General features: G+C 42.5%; 1 protein-coding gene across 5 annotated transcripts in view; it reads right to left on the reverse strand.

Annotated features, from left to right (window-relative positions):
* trpm7 (transient receptor potential cation channel, subfamily M, member 7) overlaps positions 1-21,291 on the reverse strand; it is a 148,339-nt gene that overhangs the window by 59,206 nt on the left and 67,842 nt on the right. For all 5 annotated transcript variants that reach the window (XM_072277915.1, XM_072277918.1, XM_072277916.1 and 2 more), the window contains 8 exons: positions 17,519-17,643; positions 17,257-17,428; positions 13,124-13,298; positions 9,746-9,869; positions 8,391-8,463; positions 6,039-6,139; positions 2,813-2,947; positions 944-997 (listed from right to left, as the gene is read on the reverse strand). In XM_072277915.1, coding sequence (XP_072134016.1) covers positions 944-997; positions 2,813-2,947; positions 6,039-6,139; positions 8,391-8,463; positions 9,746-9,869; positions 13,124-13,298; positions 17,257-17,428; positions 17,519-17,643 — 959 coding nt within the window. The remainder of the gene's footprint in view (positions 1-943; positions 998-2,812; positions 2,948-6,038; positions 6,140-8,390; positions 8,464-9,745; positions 9,870-13,123; positions 13,299-17,256; positions 17,429-17,518; positions 17,644-21,291) is intronic.

Consider the following 21,291-nt stretch of genomic DNA (forward strand, 5'->3'; position numbering starts at 1 on the left):
AAGAGGTGCAGTCGACGTTTCAGGCCAAGACCCTTCGTCAGGACTCAGCAGGCCAGGCAGCATCTCTAGGAAGAGGTGCAGTCGACGTTTCAGGCCGAGACCCTTCGTCAGGCAGCATCTCTAGGAAGAGGTGCAGTCGACGTTTCAGGCCGAGACCCTTCATCAGGACAGAATGTCCTGACAAAGGGTCTCGGCCTGAAACGTCGACTGCACCTCTTCCTAGAGATGCTGCCTGGCCTGCTGCGTCACCAGCAACTTTGATGTGTGGTCCAAGGAAGGAAGATTGGTTTGTGTGATGTGCTGCGCCGTGTTCACGATCTTCTGCATCTTCTTTTGGTCTTGGACAGGACAACTTCCATACCAGTTTATGATGCACCCAAGAAGAATGCTTTCTACAGTGCATCTATAAAAATTAGTGAGGGTTTTAGGGGACAGGACAAATTTCTTTAGTTTTCTCAGGAAGTAAAGGCGCTGGTGGACCTTCTTGGCAGTGAAGTCTGCTTGGTTGGGTTCCAAGAGGGTGAATACTTTTAATAGAACATAGAAATTTACAGCACATTACAGGCCATTCGGCTCACAATATTGTGCCAACCATGTAACCTACTCTAGAAACTGCCTAGAATTTCCCTAGTGCATAGCCCTCTATTTTTCTAAGCTCCATGTACCTAAGCGGCTCTTAAAAGACCCTATTGTATCTGCACTGGCACTTTGCCAGTTTGTTAAAATTCCACTATTAATGGTACTTTTACATTACCCGCTTTTTGCATTAGAATATTTATTTTACATGTCCTGATTTCTTATTAATTCAGAATTTAACAGATTTTTAAATTTTGGACACATTAGTTCAGTGATCTTTGTAAAATATATATTTTAAAGTATTTTAAACATGTTCAGAGATGACAGTATAACTGTAAAGGTCAAAGACTAGCAAGAGTACACTTACCTGTTTAACATCTCTCACTAGATGAAGCAGCGTTGGATTCGTTGGCCCCTGTTTCTGCATTGAAAGAGTACAGAATCGAGAATGCAGTTACCCTAAATAGTAAACTTCAAGGAATGGCAGAGCTAGCAATTTATTCAATGCTGATTCATTTTGCTAAATGTCAACGTCTGCAGGACCAATAAATGACTTCTATTCTTGAAATTAATTTTAGTAAGTCCTAATGTTATTCGTAAGGTATTGTTGAACATCAAACAGTACAGTACAGCACAGGCCCTTCAGACAACAATGTCATGCTGATAGGTTACTCTACTCCAACACAAATCTAACCCTTTCCTCCCATATAGCAGTATATTTCTTTTTACCACCACCGCTGGTAGCACATTCTGTGCAAAAAATCTACTTCTGACACCCCCCTCCCTTTTACAGAGCTACAACAGTACTTTGCAGCTCTTTAACTCCATACCCTGACTAATGATGGCCAACACAACATGTGCTTTCTTAGCCACCCTACCACTGTGCATTTCTTTGCTCTATGGATCCTTCTGTAACCCCACAATGCTAAGAATCCTGCCAGTAACTCTGTACTCCACCTTCAAGTAGTGTTTCACTTGACACTTCTCTGGATTGAACTCCATCTGCACTTCTCATCCCACGTCTGCATCCTACCAATGTCCTGTTGTAACCTACAACCTTCTACACTATGCACATCACCAATCTTCATGTTATCTGCAACTTATTAACCCACCCACAGCAATCTCTTCCCACAGTAACCTGGGTATATGCTGCCTGGCCCCGGGGACTTATTTATCCTAACGTTTTTTCAAAAGTTCCAGCACATCCTCTTCCTTAATCGCAACATGTTCCAGCACATTAGCCTGTTCTACGCTAACCTCACATTGATCAATGTCCCTCTCAATGGTGAATATTGAAGAAAAGTATTCACTAAAGATCTCTCCTACCTCCTCTGACTCCAGGCACGTTCCCTCTTTTATCCCTGATGTGACCTGCACTCGCTAATCATCCTCCTGTCCTTCACGTGTGTAGATTGCTTTGGGGTTTTACTTAATCCCACTCACCAAGGCTTTCTCATTTCCTCTTCTAGCTCTCGTAAGACCCTTTTTAAGCTCCATGGCCACCTTACAACTCTTAAGAGTCTGTCTGATATTAGCTTCCTTCTTTGTCTTGATTAAATGTTCCACTTTTCTAGAAGGCGCAGCCTTAATATTGAGGGGCAACCCTTTAGAATAAAAGCAAGGAGGATTTTTTTTTGAACCGAGAGTAGTAAATCTGTGGAATGCCCTGCCACACACTGCAGTGGAAGCCAAGTCCATGTGTATATTTAAGGCAGAAGTTGATAATTTCTTGATTGGTCAGGGCATCAAACGATATGGCGAGAAGACAGGTGTATGGGGTTGAGTGGGATCCAGGATCAGCCATGATGGAATGGCAGAGCAGACTTGATGGGTTGAATGGCCTGATTCTGCTCCCATGTCTTATGGTCTTAACAACCATGATTCCTTCATGGGTGAAGTTCCAAGTCCATCTACAACCTCCCTCTTTAATTTAGTAAAATGAGACATTTCAACACATACAAAATATGAATTCATGATTTTCTATACATACAGCTGGAATACTATTGCATTCTGATGTCAAACCATTAACTATTGAAGGAAAAAACAACAGAAAATGCTAGACACTGAGCAGGTCTGATAGAGTTAATATTTCAGGTTGAAGCTCTCGTTCTAGTGAAGGTGCTTTGATCAGAACCATTTATCTTTGAATAGATGGCACCTGACCTGTTGAGTGTTTCCAACATTGTTCTGTTTCAGACTTCCTGCATCTGCAGTTTTTGATGTTTTACACACTTACTGTATTGTATAGCTCTTCAAGTCTCGGGATTGTAAGGAACTTGTGCATGCTGACTCCATTTTCAATGAGAAGTTTTACAAATTCGACCCTATCCATTACAAGAGCATCCAACATTGCTTGTTCAAGTGATCCAACCTGCAACATTCAATAATAATTACAGGTGGAGACTACCGCTTTAAAAACAAACACACACAATATCATACTATAGAGAAAACATCAAAAAAAATTAATGCATTTGTGATGCTGGGGCATGCCTTTTGCTGAGATACATGATTCAGGATTAGAACATTTCTGGAGAGACTTTAGCATCATCTTCTGCATAGCAGAGCACCGGCCACAACAGCAAGCTCTTCAAAATCAATGGGAAACACTTAATTTTAACATTGTTTCATTTTTCTAAGGTCTTGAGCAATTGCAAATGTGAGTTCAAAGATATTGAAAGACTCAAATCTTTAGTGCAAATGGAGCAGGAGTTGGCCATCTAGCACATTTTGCCATTCATTAGGATCACGGCTGAACTGGCTATGGGCTTTGCTCCATCAAGCTGCCTTTTCCCCCATGAACCCTCAATTACTCTGCAAAGCAAAACTTTACCTCTTTCTGAAATACATTTAAAGAAGTAGCCTGCACTGTTACTCTGCAGCAGCGCAGCAATTAACACAACAAACACTATTACAGCTCGGGGCAGCAGAGTTTGTAGTCCAACCCCGGTGTCCTCTGCACGGAGTTTTAGAGTCTTCCTTGTGGAATGTGAGGGTTTTCCCCCGCAGTCCAGAAACGTACCGATTGGTAGGTTTATTTGTCATTGTAGATTGTCCTGTGATTAGGCTAGAGTTAAAATCCAGGGTTACTGGGTGGCACAGGTTGAAGGTTCAGAAGGGCCTATTCCGTGGTCCAGGGATCCCCAACGTTATTTGCACCGCGGACCAGTTTAATATTGACAATATCCTTGCGGACCGGCCGACTGGTGGGGGGGGGGGGGGGGGTGTTCAAGTAGGGTTGCCAACTTTCTCACTCCCAAATAAGGGACAAAAGTAGCAGTCAAATACGGGACACTTGTGTTTACTCCGAGAAAGACTACCATGACCACGAAGCCTTGCATGGGCACCTGTGTGTGCATACATGACGTACGCATGCGTTTATGTGCCAATTCTTTTTTCTACAAATCGGTTTTGGCTTAATCTTCCCGATTCTGTTAAGTGAAACTACACTGTACATACATTATTTCTATTTTATATAGGCTATGTATTTATCATATCATTCCTGCTTTTACTATACATTAGTGTTATTTTAGGTTTTGTGTGTTTTTGGTATGATTTGGTAGGTTATTTCAAGTTCAACAGTGCGTGACAGGGAATGAGGAAAGGTGCAGCTGACTTATATCGTTTCATATCGCCAAATCATATCGTTTCCTCACGGCCTGGTAGCACGCTTTGCGGCCTGGTACAGGTCTGTGGCCCAGTGGTTGGGGACCACTGCCGGGCTCCACCTCTAAATAAATTTTAAAAATGCACACAAAATGCTGGAGGGAACTCAACAGGCCAGGCAGCATCTATGGAAAAGAGTAAACAGTCAATGTTTTGGGCCAAGACCCTTCTTTAGGACTGGAAAAGAAGGGGAGAAGTCAGAGTAAGAGGTGGGGGAAGGAGAGAAAGTAGTACAAGGTGATAGGTGAAACTGGGAGAGGGGGAGAGGGTGAATGGTGAAAGAGATAAAGGGCTGGAGAAGGGGGAATCTGACAGGGGACAGAAGGCCATGGGGGAGGAGCACCAGTAGGAGCTGATGGGCAGGTAAGGAGATAACATGAGAGGAGGGAAACAGGAATGGGGAATGGTGAAGGCTGAGGGTTCTGGAAATCAATTACTGGAAGTTCAAGAAATCGATGTTCATGCCATCAGGTTGGAGGCTACCCTGATGGAATACAAGGTGCTGCTCCTCCAACCCAAGTGTGGCCTCATCACAGCATTAGAGGTGGCCGTGGACTGAAATGTTGGAACGGGAAGTGGAATTGAAATGAGTGGCTACAGGGAGATCCTACTTTTTCTGGCTGATGGAGCACAAGTGCTCAGTGAAGTGGCCTCTCAATCTACGTCGGGTCTCACCGAAATACAGGAGGCCACACATGAGCACTGGATACAGATGATGACCCCAACAGACTTGCAGGTGGTGTCGCCTCACCTGGAAGGACTGTTTGGGACCCTGAATGACAGTGAGGAAGGAAGAGCAAGGGCAGGTGTGATACCTGTTCCGCTTGCCCAAGGAAAAATACCGGGAGGGAGATCAGTGGGGAGAGTTGAGTAGACAAGGGAGAGAAAGATGTGCTTGGTGGTGGGATCCCATTGGAGATGGCAGAAGGATATATAATAAATCTATTCCCCAAAACATTGAGGTTATGTATTCTAGCTCTCGTCTCACCTAACAGTGGAAACAACCTTCCTGCCTCTATCTTATCCATCCCTTTCATAATCGTATATGCTTCTATAAGATCCCCTCTCATTCATCTGAATTCCAGTAAGCATTCTCAGGTGACTCAATCGCCCCTCATAGGCTAACCACCTCATCTCTGGAATCAATCTCACAAACCTTCTCTGCACCAACTCCAAAGCCAGTACATTTTTCCCTCAGGTAAGGAGACTAGAACTGCATGCAGTATTGCAGGAGTGGCCTCACCAGTACCCTGTACAGTTGAAGTGAAACCTTTCTGCTCTTAAATTCATTCCCTCCAGCAATGAAGGCCAACATTCCATTTGTCTTCTTGAAAACCTGTAGCACCTGCAAACCAACTTTTTGCAATTCATGTACCAGCACCCCAAAGTCCCTCTGCACAACAGCATGTTGCAATCTTTCACTATTTAAATAATAATCTGATTTTCTTTTTTTTTGTATTTGCCGAAGTTGTACTCCATCTGCCAGACCCATGTCCACTCACTTAACTTATCTACATCTCTCTTTAGACTTTACGCATCCTCTGCAAAATTGGCCTTTCCACTCAATGTAGTGTCATATATTACACCTACTCCCTTCTTCCAAATTGTTAATGTACGAAGTGAATAGTTATGGGCCCAGCACCAACCCCTGCAACACTTCACTTCGATGGTTCGCATGGAAACTGGAATGTGGGCCAGGAGAAGCCCTGTGCCTTGATGTGCTGGGAGGCAAACAGGACAGCAGAAGACATGCTTTGTTGAATATAAACTCATCCTTCTACTTGACATGTTGTACTCACCAGCCATTGCTGCCCATAAACAAATGCATGATTCTTGGCAATGTCCACTCTGTCCCAGGCCAGAGTTAAGATCAATTGATCAAATGCAGAAGAATTGGTACCTGAATTAAGATTTAAAGATTGAGTGAGGTACCAGGTTTAACTACTGCATGGAGTGGAGTATCAAAAGTTGTGGTTCTACAAAATACTTTCTCCTTCTGAACAATAAAGAAATAGGTTACTTTTAAACTGATTTCACATTCACTCAAGAGTAAAAAGTGGACTATTAACAGCAGGCAAACTTTACCTTTCATTCCTGGCCAGTTTGCTTAGGCTGAACACAGCATGATTCAACAGTTAACAGATGACTACATAATTCCCTTGACAACCACAGTGCTCTCCATAACTAATATATTTGGAGACAATTTCTAAACAATTAAGTAACTGGGGTGCCACAGTAGTGTAGCAGTTAATGTGGAACCATTACAGCTCAGAGTGGAACTCGGAGTTTGGAGTTCAATTCCGGCACCCTCTGTAAGGAGTCTCTGCAAGTCCTGCCCATGGAATGCGTGGGTTTTCCCCAGGTGCTCTGGTTCCCTCCTATAGTCTAAAGGTGTATTGGGTAGTTTTAAATGGCCATTGTAAATTGTCCTATATTAAATTGGGTTAGATCGGGGTTGTTGGAGATTGCTGGGAAGCTCAAAGGACCAGAGAGCCTATTCTGTGCCGTATCACTAAATAACTAAATAAACATTATCCTTCCCTCAAAACCGTTCCATGCTCTTATTTGGAGAGGTTGCTTTAGTCTGTTTCCTCTAGTCTACAAAAACACTACAAGAATTACTGGAGAAACAGAAATGGCAGAGCAATTAAACAAATACCTATGAAGTAACCTTCTAGAAATATTAAGAAACCATAAATCCAATGAAGATGAGGAACTAAAAGAAATTAGTAAGAAATTGTGCCTCAGAAATTAACAACAATGGGTAAGAGCAACCAGTGGCCAGGGCTCAGTAGTTGAACCCAAGATAGTAAAGGAGTAGCCTTGGAAATGAGTTGTGCCGGTTACTGTTTGCTTCAATGTGGATAGTCAGAGGCTTTTCCCCAGGGCTGAAATGGCTAGCACAAGGGGGCACAGTTTTAAGGTGCTTGGAAGTAGGTACACAGGAGATGTCAGGGGTTGTTATTGTTGTTGTTTTTTATTTATTATTTTTGTTTTTACGCAGAGAATGGTGAATGCATGGAATGGGCTGCCAGCGGCAGTGGAGGCAGAAACGATAGGGGCTTTTGAGAGACTCCTGGATGGCTAACATGGAGCTTAGAAAAATAGAGGGCTATGGGAAAGCCAAGGTAGTTCTAAGGTAGGGACATGTTTGGCACAGCTTTGTGGGCCGAAGGGCCTGCATTGTGCTGTAGGTTTTCTATTTTTCAATATCATACATAATTTGCACACACTGGAAGGTGGTAATGTAACTTCACCGTGGAATTTCAAACAACACATGGCTGCAGAGGCCAAGGCACTGAATATATTTAAGCAGATAGATATATTCCTAGATGCAAAAGACATCAAGTAATCTACTTGGTACCTTATACTTCATTCTAAAATAAAATAAAATCAAAAGTGCATCTGTTGGTCGGCAGGAGGAGAGAGAGCAGCGCGCCACGCGTGCGCAGCCCTCCGGTGAAAAATGATATCGTATCCGTTAAATAGGGGCCATGGACAATTCTGATTTGATGGAGACGGACGTGAAAGCACAGAGGAACATCTGGAGAAATTTCTGAAACGCTCGTTTGCTGCTGTCGTTACTGCACGGTCGGGAATCTTCTGGAGGATAGGCCTCAAAATCCCCAGCTTTGCCTGCTGTTGGCGACCGAGATTGAGGTTGAATTGTTCGGACAGGGATGGCGCTCAGTACTCGGTGTCGGAGAGCTGATTCAGAGGCTCGAAGTTTTTGGATGACTCAGAGACAGATTGTGGTCGGGCATGGCAGGGAGAGAGTTTTCTTCCTTCTCCCATCTGTGTGAGATGTGGGACATTTGAGAGACTTTGAACTTTTTACTGTGCTCATGGACCTTCATCAAGTTATGGTATTGTCGCACTGTTGTAACTATATGTTATAATTATGTGGTTCTGTCAGTTTTTTTTCAGTCTTGGTCTGTCCTGTGTTTTGTGATATCACACCGGAGGAAATATTGTATCATTTCTTAATGCACGCATTACTAAATGACAATAAAAGAGGACTGCATGTCTTCATAATCTAAAAAAAACACTTCATTCTTCTTACATTCATCACCAATGTGATAAAGCCAAAGGTTATGATGCAAAATATGAAGAATGGCAACCTAGGAAGATGTGAAATCTGGAATACTTGCCCTTTAACAAAGCTGTCAGAATGGCAACATCTATGTCCTGGTGCTCCTCTGCCCCAATGTGATATACCGTGATCTGAAATTATAGATCCACAATCAAAATCTTAACTCTTGCACTGCTTAATAAAATGTTTCTATTCAATTACTTCGATTATTATAGCCAAGGTTTCTGCAGGTATCAAACTCAAGTGTGCAGGCATCGCTCTCAGCTAACCCAAAACTGCCCCCAATCATGCACTTTTGGGGAGGAATGGCAACTTAGGATTTGCTCAATCCATGCAATATATCTGTGCAGATCACGATATGGAAAATATAAAAGCAGCATACCATGACAAATCTGAATTCCAACACCAATAATTTTCTGGATGCCAAAGTGAAAAACGACGTGCCCTCCGGCTTGGTGGAAGGGTCATTATATCAGAATAGTGGTCAGGGCAATAGCAAGAGGACAGTTCTTCACTCAGTGTGCACTGATTCTTTGGAATTCTGTACCCAGGTTCCATGACTGAACTCGTTCGAAACAGAACTAAATACATTTTTTGGATCTCAAGGCAAAGGTTAAAGATGTAAAGGAATATATGGGGATATTATAGGAAAGTTGCACTAATGTAAAGAGCAGCCATAATCTTGCAGAATGGCGATAGTCACAAGGCAATAACTGTTGCTCCTTCTTCTTTATTTTACATTTTAGTACAGTACCACGGAAAAGGTTACTAGGATGACAATGGAACAACAAGCTAACGTGAAAAAGGGAACACATAGCTAAATAGCTCAGAATCAAGTGGAGGATTGCAAAGGGCAGGCCAGCCAATGTTCTCTTGTGCGAATACTGTCTTGCTAGAACACATTCTGCCTGGGTGTTGTATGCCGATCATCATACCATCACCAGTGCCAGCTTTCCTCATTTCTGACAGTCTTTAAAAGCTCCAGGACGACAAACCTTCCCCCCCACCCCCAAGTTAATTTGTGGGAACTGAGGGCATTTACTGAATTTGAAGTTCAAAGTAAATTCATTATAAAAATATTATATACGTTTTTAATACAGTTATAACCACATTGAACTCAAAATTCATTTTCTTGCAAGAAATCACAATAAATACAAGAAACCCAATAGAATCAATGAAAGACCACAACCAACAGGATAAACACCCAATGTGTAAAAGACAAAAAACTGCAAGTACAAAAAATGATAATAAATAAGCAATAAATAGAGAATATGAAATTAAGAGTCCTTGAAAGCAAGCTATCCAGTTAGTTCAGAGCATTCATGTTAACAAGTGCACTGCCATAGATTGAATTCAGATCTGGCCCTGAGGCAATGTTTACTACCTCACAAGATGCTTCTGTGACAAACTTACAAGTTCTCTAGCCTTCATACACTCCATCAGAGTCTGGAATAAATGGTACGCCTCATTTTGGCTGAAGTTGAAGGTCTTTTTGATTGTGGTGAGAATTTCCAATTCCAACCCATCAGGAAGTATTCTATTGGAGAACCAAATACAATACCAATTAACCAGTTAAGTCTACTGAGTATATTAAATAATCTTGAAGAGATAAATAATTTTGGAATTTTAGAAATTCTACAAGTGCTAGAAATCCAAAGCAACACGCACAAAATACTGCAGGTCAGGCAGCATCTTTGGAAATGAATGAACAGTTGATGTTTTGGGCCGAGATCCTTCATCAGGACTGGAAAGGAAGGAGGAAAGATGACAGAATAAAAGAGGTGAGGGAAAGGGAAGAGGTGACTGGTGAAGCCAGGTGGGTGGGAAAGGCAAGGGCTGGACAGGGAGGAATCTGTTAGAGAAGAGAGTGGACCATGGGCAAAAGGAAAGGAAGGGACCCGGAGGAGGCAATAGGCAGATGAGAAGAGGCAAGAGGCCAGAGTGGGGAATAGAAGAGGGGAAGAGGAGGCTCTTTCCCCCTCAAATCAGAAGAGGGGGGGAACGATATTCATGCCAACAGGTTGGAGGCTACCCAGATGAAATACAAGGTGTTGCTCCTCCACCCTGAGGGATGACCTCATCATGGCACAAGAGGAGGAAATGGACCAAAGTGTTGAAACGGGAATGGGAACCTGAATCAAAATATTTGGCTACCGGGAAGTGCTCGAAGTGGTCGCACAATTAACGATGGGTCTCACCAATGTAGGGGTGGAATTACTTGTAATTTCAGAGGTGGCACGGTAGCATAGCAGTTAGTCTTCTGCTTTAAAGCAACAGTGATAGGGCTTTCACCTCCACTGCTGACTGTCAGGAGTTGTATGTTCTCCCCGTGACTGTGTGGGTTTCCACTAGGTGTTCCAGTTTCCTCCCATATTCCAAAAATGGATTAGTAATGGTTAGTAAGTTGTCGGCATGCTAAGATGGTGCCAGAAGCGTGGTGACACTTTCAGTCTGCCCCCAGCACATCCTTGGACTGTGTTGGTCACTCTATACGTTGGTGTTTCGATGCACATGTGATAAATAAAGCTAATCTTTAATTTTATAGTCTAGATTTTATGCACAATAGAAAATTATTTCAATTGGTTACAAACCCAATTCATGATTCCATGAGTTAAAACTGCTGGTGCGAATGATCCATGAGGGGTGATTGATAAGTTTGAGGCCTAAGGTAGAACGAGTCCATTTTCGAAAACCTAGCACATTTATTTTTCAACATAGTCCCCTCCTACATGTACACACTTAGTCCAGCGGTCATGGAACATAAGGATCCTTCTTTGTAGAAGCAGTCCTCAGCAGGGGTGATTGATAAGTTTGTGGCCTAAGGTAGAAGGGAGGGGAGAGAACGTCGACTCAGACCATAAGAGGCCTGCGTTGGGCATTTTCATGCCTTACAAACGCAGATTGGAAGTCTGTGGGGCGCCACTCCTCGCACAGACACTAGAGCAATGTGTGGGCAAGTGCCTTGCTCAAGGACACAAACATGCTGCCACGGCTGAGGCTCGAACTAGCGACCTTCAAATCACTAGACAAACGCCTTAACCGCTTGGCCACATGCCCAACACATGGTAGAAGGAGATGAGTTATTAACTTCAAACTTTCTGCATTATCACTCAAAAAGTTGAATTGCACGTGCATGTAATGAGAGTGTCTTGGACCTCCAGGTGGTCCACAGCAGGGGTGATTGATAAGTTTGTGGCCTTAGGTAGAAGGAAATGGGTTAAACAGCTCGTTTAATTAAACAGCTCATTTACATGCACGTGTAGTTCAACTCTGAGTGAAAATGCAGAAAGTTTGAAGTTAATAACTCATCTCCTTCTACCTTAGGCCACAAACTTATCAATCACCCCTGCTGAGGACCACTTCTGGAGGTCCAAGACGCCAACTTCTACAAAGAAGGGATCCGTATGCTCCACGACTGCTGGACTAAGTGTGTAAATGTAGGAAAAATAAATGTGTTTTCTAAAATTGACTCCTTCTACCTTAGGCCACGAACTTATCAATCACTCCTGGTAGAATCTGATCTTTTGCCTTGCATGTTCATAAAATCATTTGTCGTTTCCTTTTACCTCACATAAAGCCTTCTTCATACAAATTATCCATTAATCTTCTTAAAACGGCGGGAGGAGCGAGAGCAGCGCGCCGCATGTGCGCTGCCTTCCAGTGAAAAATGATATCGTTTCCGTTAAATAGGAGCCGTGGACAATTCTGATTTGATGGAGACAGACGTGAAAGCACAGAGGAACATCTGGAGAAATTTCTGAAACGCTCGTTCGCTGATGTCGTTATTGCGCAATCGAGAATCTTCCGGAGGGAAGGCCTCAAAATCCCCGGCTTTGCCTGTTGTTGGCGACCGAGATTGAGGTCGAATCGCTCGGACAGAGATGACACTCAGTACTCTGTGTCGGACAGCTGAATCGGAGGCTTGAAGTTTTCCGATGACTCAGAGTCGGATTGTGGTCGGCATGGCAGGGAGAGTTTTTCTTCCTTCTCCCGTCTGCGTGAGATGTGGGACATTTGAGAGACTTTGAACTTTTTACTGTGCTCATGGACTTCTTCATCAAGTTATGGTATTGTTGCACTGTTGTAACTATATGTTATAATTATGTGGTTTTGTTAGTTTTTTGAGTCTTCATCTGTCCTACGTTTTTTGATATCACAACGGAGGAAATATTGTATCATTTCTTAATGCATGCATTACTAAATGCCTGTCCTCATAATCTGATCTCTTGAGCCCTGTGTGTTGAAGTTGAGACAGCCTGTGAGATTTCCAAGATTAAAGGATTTCAACATAGAAAGCCACAGATGGACTATCTCTGTTGATCAGTGAGCTCCTAACAAGATAGCAATAATTTTAAAAAGATCACTACAGGCTACAATCAATTTACAGATTTTATTTTTTTGTGCCTCCTAAAGCAGAGTACTTTGTAGTCATGACGAAGGGTCTCGGCCTGAAACGTCGACTGCACCTCTTCCTAGAGATGCTGCCTGGCCTGCTGCGTTCACCAGCACCTTTGATGTGCGTTGTTGTGAGAAACATTGGGAAAGTTTAGTGAGCTTGAGCGGTGCAGTGGTGGTAGGGATCAACAGAGATGGCTCAGACTGACATTTTGGGCTGTCACACTGCATGAGCATTATTCTAATTTCAGACTTTACTGAGATGAGAGATAATACTTAATTCCATGAAATCACAACACGTGGATGCACACTGCCTTCTGTTTTCATTACTTACAAATGCTATGCCTAGCCACAAGTTACAGTGAAGTACAAGTTTCTCTCTGATGAGTAACTTACCCTCCTTCCTCAGTTTGCTTGTGTACGTAGGCCAGGAGGTCTGCAGCTCGCCCAGTCCCTTCACATACAACCACCGGTACTGGGGGCGTCTCTTGAAGGTATTCCAGCACTGTGGGTATCACGTTAGGACCACCCTCAAATATCAAAGCAACTACTGGTACACCTTGGCCTATTCCTGTAAAATCAGAGCATCAAATGATATTTCTAAATGAAACTTCACCGTTATACACCTGCAAGAAGAAAGTGGAGGCCATAGTGTTAAGGAAAGGGTACACTAATGATCATAAGTATATCTGTATCAGGAAGGAAGTGGTTTTAAGAATATTGCCACATGTAAGTGAATAAATCCTCAGGCCTTGACAGGATCTATTCCTAGATACTAAGTTAGCAGATTGTTGGGATTCTGAGGGAGATGCTTGCACTGTTGTTACCCATGGGTGAGATACCAGAAGTCTACAGAGTAGTCAGTTATCACCTTGTTGAAAGGTGGCACGAGGGAGAAGCCCAGAAACCACAGGTCAGCTAGCTTTACATCAGGGCAGGGAAGTTGTTGAGAAGATGGAGGAACAGGATTCATGTTCAGCTGGAAAGGCAGCAACTGATTAGGAACCAGCATGGGTTTTTTGGCAAGGGAAATGATCAAACAAATATGACTGCGTTATATCACTGGATTTCACTGAAACCTATTTATGTTGGAAGACTTCAACACAGTAGATTTGGAGAGGATGTTTCCTACAATGGGAGAGTTTAAGACAAGAGGATACAGCCTCAGAATACAGTGGCATCCATTTAGAACAGAGATGAGGAGGAATTTCTTTAGCCAGAGGGTGGTGAATCTATGGAATTCATGACAACAGGTGGCTATGGAGGCCAAGTCATTGGGTACATTTAAGGCAGAGGTTGATAGGTACTTGATTAGTCAGAGCATGAAGGGATATGGGGAGTAGGCAGGAGACAGGGCTGAAAGGGAAATGGCAGAGCAGAATGGCCCAAGTGTGCTCTGACATCTTATGGTCTTATTTCAGTAGATAACAAAGTTTACAAGGGTAGCACAGTGGACATGGTTTACACAGACTTCAGGAAGGCTTTTGACAAGGTCCCACACGGTAGGCTGGTCCAGAAGAACAAGGTTCATTGGCAATTTGGCTCCAAAACCACCGAGTGATAGGAGGCAAAGGGTAGTGTTTTTTCCAACTACCAGTCTGTAACAAAGTGTACTACAGAGATTGGAGCTGTAAACTGAATTTAATAGAAACACATGTCAGGTAATGACTTTAAGAAAGTCAAACTCTGGTGGTAGGATATTCAAAATGGATAACAGTGGCCATAGGAATGTGAGTGTACTGAAATCTGTGTGTGCAAATCCATACTCCCTGAAAATGGCCACACAGGTGATTACAGCAGTAAAGAAGGCATTTGTTACATTGGTTTTCATAGGCTGTATAAGAATTGGGATAACATTTTAGCCGTACTAAACACTGGATCATATGGAGTACTGTGTAAAATTCTGGTCACCATTTTACTAAGAGTACAGAAAAGGTTCACAGGTTGTTCCTGGAATGGAGGGTTGTAATTAAATGGAGAGATTGGATAGGCTGAGTTTATTCTGACTGGGACAGAGGAGGCTTGAGATGATCTTTTAGAGAGGCAGATAGCCTTTTTCCCAGAGCAGGAGAATCAGGTGCACGTTTAATATTACATTCCTTGGATGATATCTTCCAGATAGCAAATTTCTCAAATTGCTTCATTTTTTCTACACCTTTGTCTTGTTTGTGTTACGGAAACTGTTGGAGCCTGTGACGTACAGCTTGGAACTCAATGGAAGGGTTTAGCGCCATGCTGTGTCCGGAGAGCTGCCTCAAGGAGATAGAGACGGGAGGCCAAAAAGGACTGAGAACACAAGCTGACTCATAGAAAAGACCAGAGACAGGGCACAGGGTCATGAACAACTCCATCTTGAAGTGGCAAGGAAGACTGAAGCACTGAGATGAATGCGGTGGGGTCACCGACGGCTCCCAACAGAGATGGTCAGCAGCTGGATCAGCAACGTTCGGACCCGGGTCAGCTGCCACTCTCTACGGAAGGACTGAGTTTGTCGGCTGCTCTCCTCGTATGCAGATGAAAAGATATTTATGATATTCTGAGATTTATGTAATAATTGGACTGCACTTCATATTGGTTTCCTTCTATGTTTTTTTTCTTGTGGCTGATCCGTTAATCATTTTATGCAAGTTGGGGGAGAAACTTGGGGGTTTGATGTGGCCGTCCCTGTCCTTTTCTGCAAATGAGGTGGTCGGGGACTGTTACTGCAGCTGTTTTTTTTTCTGTGGGAGAGGGGGGATTTTGGGGTCTACGAGCTTTGTTTCTTTTCTTTTTCGTACTGGGGTGGGGGGAGATTGATGTCTTTTCTTTCATCAACACCCATGGTCTTTCTGTATTTAATGGCTATCTGGAGCAGATAATTGTCAGAGTTGTATTATACATACATACTTTGACAATAAAATGAACCATTGAACCTTTTATAAGAGGGGAGAAAGTTAAAGATGTCTGAGTAGTACATTTCCTAAAACACAAGGTGGTAATTGTATGGAACAGGCTTCCAGAGGAGATGGTGGAAGCAGAAGTTGCACTTAATGCATTTAACAGACGCGTAGAAAGAGAAGGAGTAAAGGTACATTGTCCTAATACAAGCACATATGAGCAGCGCAGAGCAGCCGAACAGTCCATGAGCATAGATTGGGTTAAAAAGGGCCTCCTTCCCTGGTGTATGATCCCATTCAATGAACACTGACTTAATGAACTCTCTCCTCCAGGCAAAATCTCTGCTGGTCCATAGTGTATATGCTAGAATAATTTTAGAGAAATTCCCCACCAGTCCAATAAGATCAGCCACTAGTATCCTGCCTAACTTTAGAATACACTTTTAGTCAGCATCTAACAGCCTCCTGGAGAGTCAGGCTCAGTTGAGCACTGCTGAGCAAAAGACAGCAGAAACATCGGGGGATGGTGCACTGATGGGCTGGAGGGGATAAGAAGTTGATTTATATCAGAATGGATGGCTCATAAATAACACAGGTAGGTCACTTGAAACTTAAAAACTTTTGAAATTGTGCATGCGTATTTGAATGGCTTAATGTCAGCACATGAATCAGTCACTGAACCTAGAGAAATGGTCCACCCACAATCTGTAAAGATGAAAATGCTTCTTGCATTTTAATTTCTGAAGATGTATGAAACTACTGAGTTGCCAAGAGCTTCAAATTAACATTCTTTCCTCAACAAGTTAACTGAAAATCCAGAACACAGTGGATTCCGGTTAATTGAGTCAACTCTTAAAGAACAAAAACTAATTGAGGAAATGAACTGGGATTCTCTTCGTTTATTTGGGACACTATGCCACTTAATTGGAGCAGGAGACTATTGCCGAACAGGTTATAATTATCATCAGTCACTCGTACCTGTGTGCCTGTTAGATGCAACACTGCACTTAGAGCGATCAGTTTTTAAAATGGCATCAGTTGTGAGTGTTTGTGCTCAAAAAGCAGTGACTTGTGTCACTAATATTTGGCTATAAATAAGCAGAAAGACAATTCGATTCAGAACTGTTTTGCTTGGAGATGCCAGAAATGGCCAGGATTGACAATAAAACTATTTCGCTACTTCAACGTTAGGAATTATGAAGAACTAGAGGGCATCGACAACCATCTTGATGTTACACTGAAAATGAAGATTTGGAGAATGCAATTGCCGATAGCATTGTACGAAGGCAGACCATTGTCTGCACTAGGTGCCTGCACTGATTTTGTATATCGTGTACACTGGATGAATTGCTGTCAATAACTATTAGGACCTAATACAGTTTTATGATATTGTAGTACTATTTGCAGTGCTCTAATTTGTTCTGTATTTTATCTAAGTACATAATTCGTCACTCAGTTTGTCTTTTTTTAAAAAAATACCTTTTAACTATTTCCATGAAACTTTGGCTACTTGGGGCTGCCACTTTATTGGGCCAAAATGCACTAGTCCTGATGTGCCCTAATTAACAGGAATCCACTGTATTAAACCATAATTACAAAATCTATCAGCCAACATCTGCTAGTCTGATGATAATAACTGTCTGCAGCACTAACTTGCATGAATCTTTTGGAGGTTGATGTGTTTCTCCAGTTCTCTCCGAAGTCTGACTTCAGCACCATACTTGCCGACTGTGCCATCATCCACCAGAATGAAATGGGAATGCAGACTGTTTAGAACATTCAGCTTACTCAGAGGGTTCAGCAAGGTCTGGTATGGGACAACAACCTAAAAGCAGATATGAGGCACATCAGAAAGCATTTTAAAGGCAGTAAAACTGAACAATGCTCAGCTCAAATTGAAGCACAACTGCCTTACATCTCTTCCAACGAGGTCATTCTTATTTTCAATAACACCCCAAGGGGCTATCCCAATTGTACAAATCTTCCGAGAGGAACGCGAGATATGTTCTTTCAGTGCATCACCCACATGTTTCACAACACCTAAGAAAAATAACCACATTTTTACTCAAAGTAACAGCAAAATAAAGTGTTCAATCCCATTTTATACAGCAAAACAGCAAACTTAAAACCTTCTAGAAGAGAGGCTTCATAAGCTTGGGACTCCTTACGTGAAACAAATGGTAAGATTTCAGAATTAGAATCAGATATAACATCACTGGCATAGGTCTTAATTTTTTTGCAGCAATACAGTGCAATACATTATAAAACACTATAAATCTCAAGATATATACAAAAATTAAATAAAGAGTGCAAAAAGAGGGAGAATCTATGAGGTAACGTACATGGGTTCATTGTCTATTCAGAAATCTGATGGCAAAGAGGAAGAAGCTGTTTTTAAAATGCTGACTCTACAGGCTCCTATACCTCTTTCCTGATGAGAAGAGGGAATGTCCAGGGTGATGGGGGTCCTTAATGATGAATGCAGCCTTTCTGAGGCACTGCATTTTGAAGATGTCCTCAATTCTGGGGAGGCTAGTGCCCATGACAAAGTTAGCTGACCTTCCAACTTTCTGCAGCTTTTCCCCGATCCTGTTCAGTGGCCCCTACATACTAGACAGTGATACAACCAGTTAGACTGCTTTCCACGGTACTTGTACAGAAATTTGCCAGAGTCTTTGTTGACATACCATATCTCAAACTGCTTATGAAATATTGCCAGTATCATGCCTTCTTTGTAACAGCATCAATATGTCAGGCCCAGAATAGATCTTCAGAGATGTAGACAAGCAGGAACTTGAAACTGCTCACCCTTTCCACTGCTGATCCCTTGGTGAGGAGTATGCTCCTGCAACTTCCCCTCCCTGAAGTGCACAATCAATTCCCTGGTCTTACTGATGTTGAGTGCTAGGCTGTTGCTGCAACAGCACTCACCCAGCTGATCCATCTCACTCCTGTACACCACCTCATCACTATCTGAAATTCTACCAACAATAGTTGTGTCATTGGCAAATTTATAGATGATGTTTGAGCATAGCCACACAGTTGTGGGTGGCTACAGATGAAGAGACAAAAAGGTTAGCTTACTGTATATGTTGCTTTTGACGTGGTAGAGCATTTCAAGGGAACACAGACTGAGGGTTTAGCTACACTTATATAGATTATTTTTGATACTTGAAGTATTTTTGTTCTATTCTCTCAGCATGCTACAGCAGACAATGATCCACACCCATTGTTTATTATATCAGAGATGGAGAGTATCTGCTGATTTGCTACCTATGGATTCACTTACTCTACTCACTTTATATCTATGACTGTGTGACTCAGTACAGCTCTGATGCCATATTCAAGTTTGCTGGCAACACCACTGTTATTGGCCGAATTAAAGGCAACGAAACAGCCGAATGAAAATCTGGCTGTGTGGTGCCAAAACAACAACCTCTCACTCAATGTCAACAAGAGCAAAGAGCTTATTATTGACTACAGGAGATGAAACTGGGGCTCCATGAGCCAGTCCTCATTCGGGGATTGGAAGAGGAGAGGGGCAGTAGCTTTAAGTTCCTTGGCATCAATACATCAGTGCCATCACAAAGGTGGCATGGAAGCACCTCTACTTTCTTATTTGGCATAGATCCCGCACGTCACAAAACGCTTTGATGAACGTCTGTAGATGCAGTGGAGAGCATCCTAACTGGCTGCATCACGGTCCGAAATGGAAACACCAATAGCCAGGAACGGAAAAGGTTACAGAAAATGGAAATACACTCCAGTCCATCACAGGCAGAGTCCACCGCACTGCTGAGCATATTTAAATGGAGCACTGCCACAAGAAAGCAGCAAACACCAAAGACCCCTCAGGTTGCTATCATCAGGCAGGAGGATCCCACACCACCAGGTTGATGGAAAGACATTGCCCTGCAACCATCAGACTCCTGAACCGACATGGATAACTTCAATTACCACTGCTCTGAACTGATTCTACAGTCCACAGACTCAGTTTCAAGGGATCTTTGCAGCTCATGTTCTCCATGTTATTTATATTGGCAATTTATTTACTCTGCCCATTGCTGGTTCTCAGTCTTTGTCCATGTATAGATTTTCAGAAAATTCTATTGTATTTTTCCATGTAAATGTCCACAAGAAAAATCAATCTCAAGATAGTACGTAGTGACATATATATGCACTGTAATAAATTTAGTTTGGACTTTCTGAACGCTGAACATGCTCATGTAGTTAGCCACAGGCTCCATTTATTTTTTTTAAAATAATTGTCCGTATCCGATGCCTTGCACCTATACTATTCATGGGGGAGACTTTGGGAGTAAACTCCAAGGAAAAATCTCGAGCTGGAATCCCCAAGGCAGCCCTACCGTTGAGTTCAATGTTGTCTAGCAACTCCTGTGATGCCAGAGGTGCCAAACTGGCACCAATGCTGGTCTCTGCTATTCCTTTGGGTTCATTAGCTGCGCAGAGAGGGGGAGCCTGCTGCATGGGCAACAGCTTGCTCTCTGTATCAGCTAGGATGCTACATCCATGGCTTACCCCAACCAGTGGAGGGCCTTAATGTCTGTATACACACGTGCATCAGGAAACAAATCACTCTCTCAATACAGAAGCAGTTTGCAGGCCAGGTTAAGTGGCTTACCGCTAAGCCATGTGCTGACAAAGGTATCAGAGCACAGATGCAACTTACATTTTCAAAACCAAGTTTCAATGGAAATAGTCTCTTTCTTTCATGTATTTGAACACTAAAATATTCATTAATGTGTCAATGCTTTTAGAAGATTATACAGCATATTTAACTTTATTTGGGAGGGAATTTGGGTACAAAATATTCCTTAATGGTATCCACGTCTTTTGGTCAAAATCTCTAGTGGGGTGATAATGAGGACCGTGTGCACATAGAACAGGCTGAGTGGTGACACGGTACACTAGATTAGGAGCAATCAGTTTCAAGTTGGGTCAGTTCAGGATAATTATATCAGAAGCATCGAGTCCAATGATGTCTAGCAGGGAACAATTTTACAGCACATGGAAGTGTTTCACCAGACCAACATGCACAAAGGCAAGAGGTAGGAATAATCAACGACTCGTGACTTTTTGATACAACGTTTGCAGAGAATGGGTATGTCAGTTCTGTAATATGCATCTTTAAATCAAAGTTAATGCATCCAGCTGCAAGTTTTGATAAGTGATCTGGTTCAACTCTTAAGATAAATGCCTCTCGCAATTCAGCTAATGTTCTGCTCTATTGCATTTTTATAAAACTCTAGTTAGGTTGTATGGTTGTATCTGGGGTAATGCATACAGTTCTGGTCACCCCATTGTAGGAAAGATGTTGAAGCTTTGTAAAGGTTTACTAGGATGCTGCCTGAGTTAGAGGGCATGTGCTATAGAGAAGTTCGATTGTTTTCTCTGGAGCAGCAGATGCTGAGGGGAGATCTGTTAGATGTTAATAAGATTATGAGTGGCAATGATAGAGTAGTCAGACAGCATCTTTTTCCAATGGTCAAAATGTTTAACACCAGAGGGCATGAACTTATAGTGGGGGGGGGGGGGAGAAATTTCAAAGGAGATGAGAGAGGCAAGTTTTTTAAAAAAAAGATATACTCAGAGTGGATTGGTGCCTAGAATGCACTGCCTGTTATGGTAGTGAAGGTAGGTACATCAGGGACTTGAGGCACATTGATG

The sequence above is a fragment of the Mobula birostris genome, chromosome 14 (genome assembly GCF_030028105.1).
Source record: "Mobula birostris isolate sMobBir1 chromosome 14, sMobBir1.hap1, whole genome shotgun sequence".
NCBI classification, from domain to species: domain Eukaryota; kingdom Metazoa; phylum Chordata; class Chondrichthyes; order Myliobatiformes; family Myliobatidae; genus Mobula; species Mobula birostris.